This window comes from Trichoplusia ni, chromosome 20, assembly GCF_003590095.1.
Source record: "Trichoplusia ni isolate ovarian cell line Hi5 chromosome 20, tn1, whole genome shotgun sequence".
Taxonomy (NCBI): Eukaryota; Metazoa; Arthropoda; class Insecta; order Lepidoptera; family Noctuidae; genus Trichoplusia; species Trichoplusia ni.
This window is the reverse complement of record NC_039497.1, coordinates 1562785-1566186: the sequence shown is the minus strand read 5'-3', so window position 1 is coordinate 1566186 and position 3402 is coordinate 1562785. Positions and strand designations below refer to the sequence as shown.

The window sequence follows — 3402 nt, the reverse complement described above, 5'->3', positions numbered from 1 at the left end:
GTAACTTTAAGAGGTTGAAAATGAAATAATTGACTTAAAACACCGAGTTAGTGAAATTATAGTCTCTACATTTTTAAATAGCTTTGAAATAGTTGCGAAATTGTTATTTTCCAACCCTTAATTTGATTACGTTAAGAATAGTTAACATTAAATATAAATATATATTACGTAGATTTTTATTTAGCCAACCGCAGACATTATTTTTTTATAACGGGTAGAAATGTTGTTTTTTGGTATAAAAATATTTTTACCCACTTGCAACACTCCATTTGACATTTGTGATTTAAAATGGCGACAAGACGACGCGTTCTGCGAACTGTGCAGGTAATTTTACGTATTTTTTTGTGATTATCATCAATTTGTGAATTATAAATGTTTACATTTATTTCACTGATAAATAAACATTATTATTATGTCATTTTCAAGTCTCGAAATATCCTGGATATGGACGTAAAAGGTCGGTAAACTTGCATGTTGAGCCCGCTTAACATATTCAAGTGATAAGATATTTACGTGCCGAAATTATAGTTGAGTATACTCAACACAGTCGCATGTTTAGGATTATTGAATTAATTAATTCTGTGATGGTTTTATGTGTTATTATTTAATTGTGTGGTGTGTCGGCGTTATATTGGTTATGCATTTACTAAATTTAAATTATACTAACATCGGAAAGTTTTTACGAAGTTCTTGCTAACCTTGCACCGCTATTTTGTTATAACTTGGTTGGGCTATTTTCACTTGTTTGGTTGCATGCTGACCTCTATTCTTTAACATTATTTTTAGAATACCAGAGCATCACGTATCTTAGCGTTGGTACCAGAAGATAACGCTGCTTCGGAGGTGAGTGAAGCATCCAATTCAGAAAATGAATACGAAGCTGAAACATATAATAGACACCGTACATCAGAGTCATCTGAAGCACCGACACTTGATTCGTCATTAGAACGATTGAATATTTTAGATTCTTCCGACGATGATCGAAACATGAACTCACCTTCAGTTTCAGCAAATATTGAGGCGTTACCATCCATAAGTTCATTACCAGTTTTGTCTCCCATGTCAAATATCCCTTCAGTGACAACATCATTTATAATTGATCAAATGGTAAACCTGCCTCCACAGTCACCACAAAATATTTCTTCACCACGACTAACTCGTAGAACACGCACAGAACGTCAAATCCAAAGTACAAATGTAAGACCTCGTCATGTAATAAAAAAAAAGAAAATTGATCTGAAATTTAGATGGTCAAACGGACGTTTCCAACATTACGCTGAATTAGAACCCGATGAGTTTCAAAGCCCTATTCCGGATAACAAATGTGCCTACGACTATTTCTCTGACTTTTTTTCTGAAGACTTATTTGCCGAAATATGCCAATATTCTAACATGTATGCTATGCAGTTAACAGGACAATCTATAAATTTGACAGTTGAAGAATTACGTAATTTTATTAGTATTAAAGTAATTATGGGTATAGTCTCTATGCCATCTTATCTATTGATTATTGGTCATCGACAACTCGTTATCCGTTAGTAGCAGATGTTATGTCGCTAAAACGCTATCAGCAAATACGCAGATATATTCATTTTGTCGATAATAATGAGACAAACTCAGACCCTTACTTTAAAATAAGACCATTTGCCGAAAGGATTCGCCAAAACTGCCTCAAAGTGGAAGAAGAGACTCGATTTAGCATCGATGAAATGGTGATCCCATACAAGGGCACCAAAGCCGGCAAAAAGCGGCAGTACAATCCTCAAAAACCAAGAAAGTGGGGTTTTAAGAACCTGGTTCGTGCTGGCGCGTCTGGACTCATATATGACTTTTTTTTGTACGCTGGGCATGAGTCATTTGAAAATTGTCCCTTTACCGACGAAGAAGAGAGTTTAGGTTGGGGCGGTAAAGCAGTTATTAGGCTGTGTAAAACTATAAAGAAGAAACCTTGCGTGGTATATTTCGATAATTTTTTTTCGTCTTTGGAATTGATATACTATCTTAGAAACTCGTATGGCATTTTTAGTCTTGGGACAATTCGGCAAAATCGACTCAGAAATGCTGCAAATAAACTGAAAACTGACAAAAACCTGAAAAAAGAAGGAAGAGGAGCCTTCAGTCAAACAGTTTGTAATAAGACTAAATTATCCGTAGTTAAATGGAATGATAATAAGTGCGTCGTTTTAGCGTCGAGTTATACCGATGCTTATCCCAAAACTAAAGTAAGACGTTACTGTAAAGTGAAGAAGCAACGAATTGATGTCGATTACCCTAATTTGGTGAAACACTATAACGCCCATATGGGTGGAGTAGACCTCGCGGACATGCTTATTGCACTCTACAGAACAGAGATGAAATCAAGGCGTTGGTATCTCTCCATATTTTCACAGCTTTTGGACATTTGTGTCAATAATGGCTGGTTACTTTATAGGCGAGATATGAAGAGAAAAGGTGTTGTGAAGCATAAGGCTCTGAAAGAATTCAGAATTGAAATATTCAAGGCGTTGCAACAAAAAGGAAAACATGTAGATGTACTTAGTGTCCCAGATGTGAAAGCTAAAGAAAAAATAACAAAGCCAAAACGTTCCAGGCCCATAGACGACGTCAGGTTCGATGCCATCGATCATTTTCCTGAACATGGTAAAGAATATGGTAGATGTGCTTACTGTAAAAAAGGATTTACAACTGTTCACTGCCTAAAATGTAAAGTACGATTGTGTTTTGTCAAAGACAGAAACTGTCATTTTAATTACCATCACGACAGGAAATAATTTTAACGAACTTTTCTTTTTTTTTCAATACATAAACGATTTAATTTTATTTGTGAGTTTTATTATTTATAATGCCCCTAATCTGATTTTGTTAAGTCTACTCAACAATAGTAGTTTACCTTTAATCTATGACCATCCTTTTTTGTTGAGTATACTTAACGTCGTGTTTTCAGGAAATGCTTCAGTAAATATTTTTTTTATATTTTTTTGAGACTTATAAGTAAGGTATTAATAACATATAATCACTATAACATCATAGCATAACTTATAATGTTTTGCCAAATTAAGGGTGTAATCCCTCGCTTTAAATGACTGGATTCTGGAATCACTGATTTAAGGAACAAATATATCAGTATGAATGGAAAAACTTAATGTGAAGCCTTTTTCTTCGACTCCCCAACAATAAGGCACAATTTTTAAAAACACTGACAGCGCGAGATTGTTTTCGTTTATTTTTTAAAGTTGTTAAGTAACAAGTCCGTGATTAAAAGCTTCCTCAATTAGCAAACTCTTTGGAAGTTATTATTTGAAGAAGCTTGGAAACTTTAACTGTACCTCTTTTGGACTAAAAGTGCGGGAATAATGTAAATAAAGAACTGTATCGTGAGGGTTTTTTGTTATTATTTTCAAG

General features: G+C 34.3%; 1 protein-coding gene across 3 annotated transcripts; it reads left to right on the top strand.

Moving 5' to 3' along the window:
- The first annotated feature begins 222 nt into the window (after positions 1-222).
- Positions 223-3152, top strand: LOC113503857 (piggyBac transposable element-derived protein 3-like). Of its 3 annotated transcripts, none has more exons than XM_026885968.1 (2): positions 223-324; positions 787-3152. In XM_026885968.1, the coding sequence occupies exon 2, from the start codon at positions 1551-1553 to the stop codon at positions 2769-2771; it is 1221 nt and encodes a 406-aa protein (XP_026741769.1). In that variant the 5' UTR covers positions 223-324; positions 787-1550; the 3' UTR covers positions 2772-3152. The 3 variants fall into 2 exon arrangements, with proteins under 3 accessions (XP_026741769.1, XP_026741771.1, XP_026741770.1); XM_026885969.1 differs by lacking the exon at positions 223-324 and adding an exon at positions 368-457.
- Positions 3153-3402: the final 250 nt, after the last annotated feature.

Coding starts and splice junctions, on each gene's coding strand:
- LOC113503857 (XM_026885968.1), top strand. CDS start 1,551: ATGTCGCTAAAACGCTATCAGCAAATACGCAGATATATTCATTTTGTC.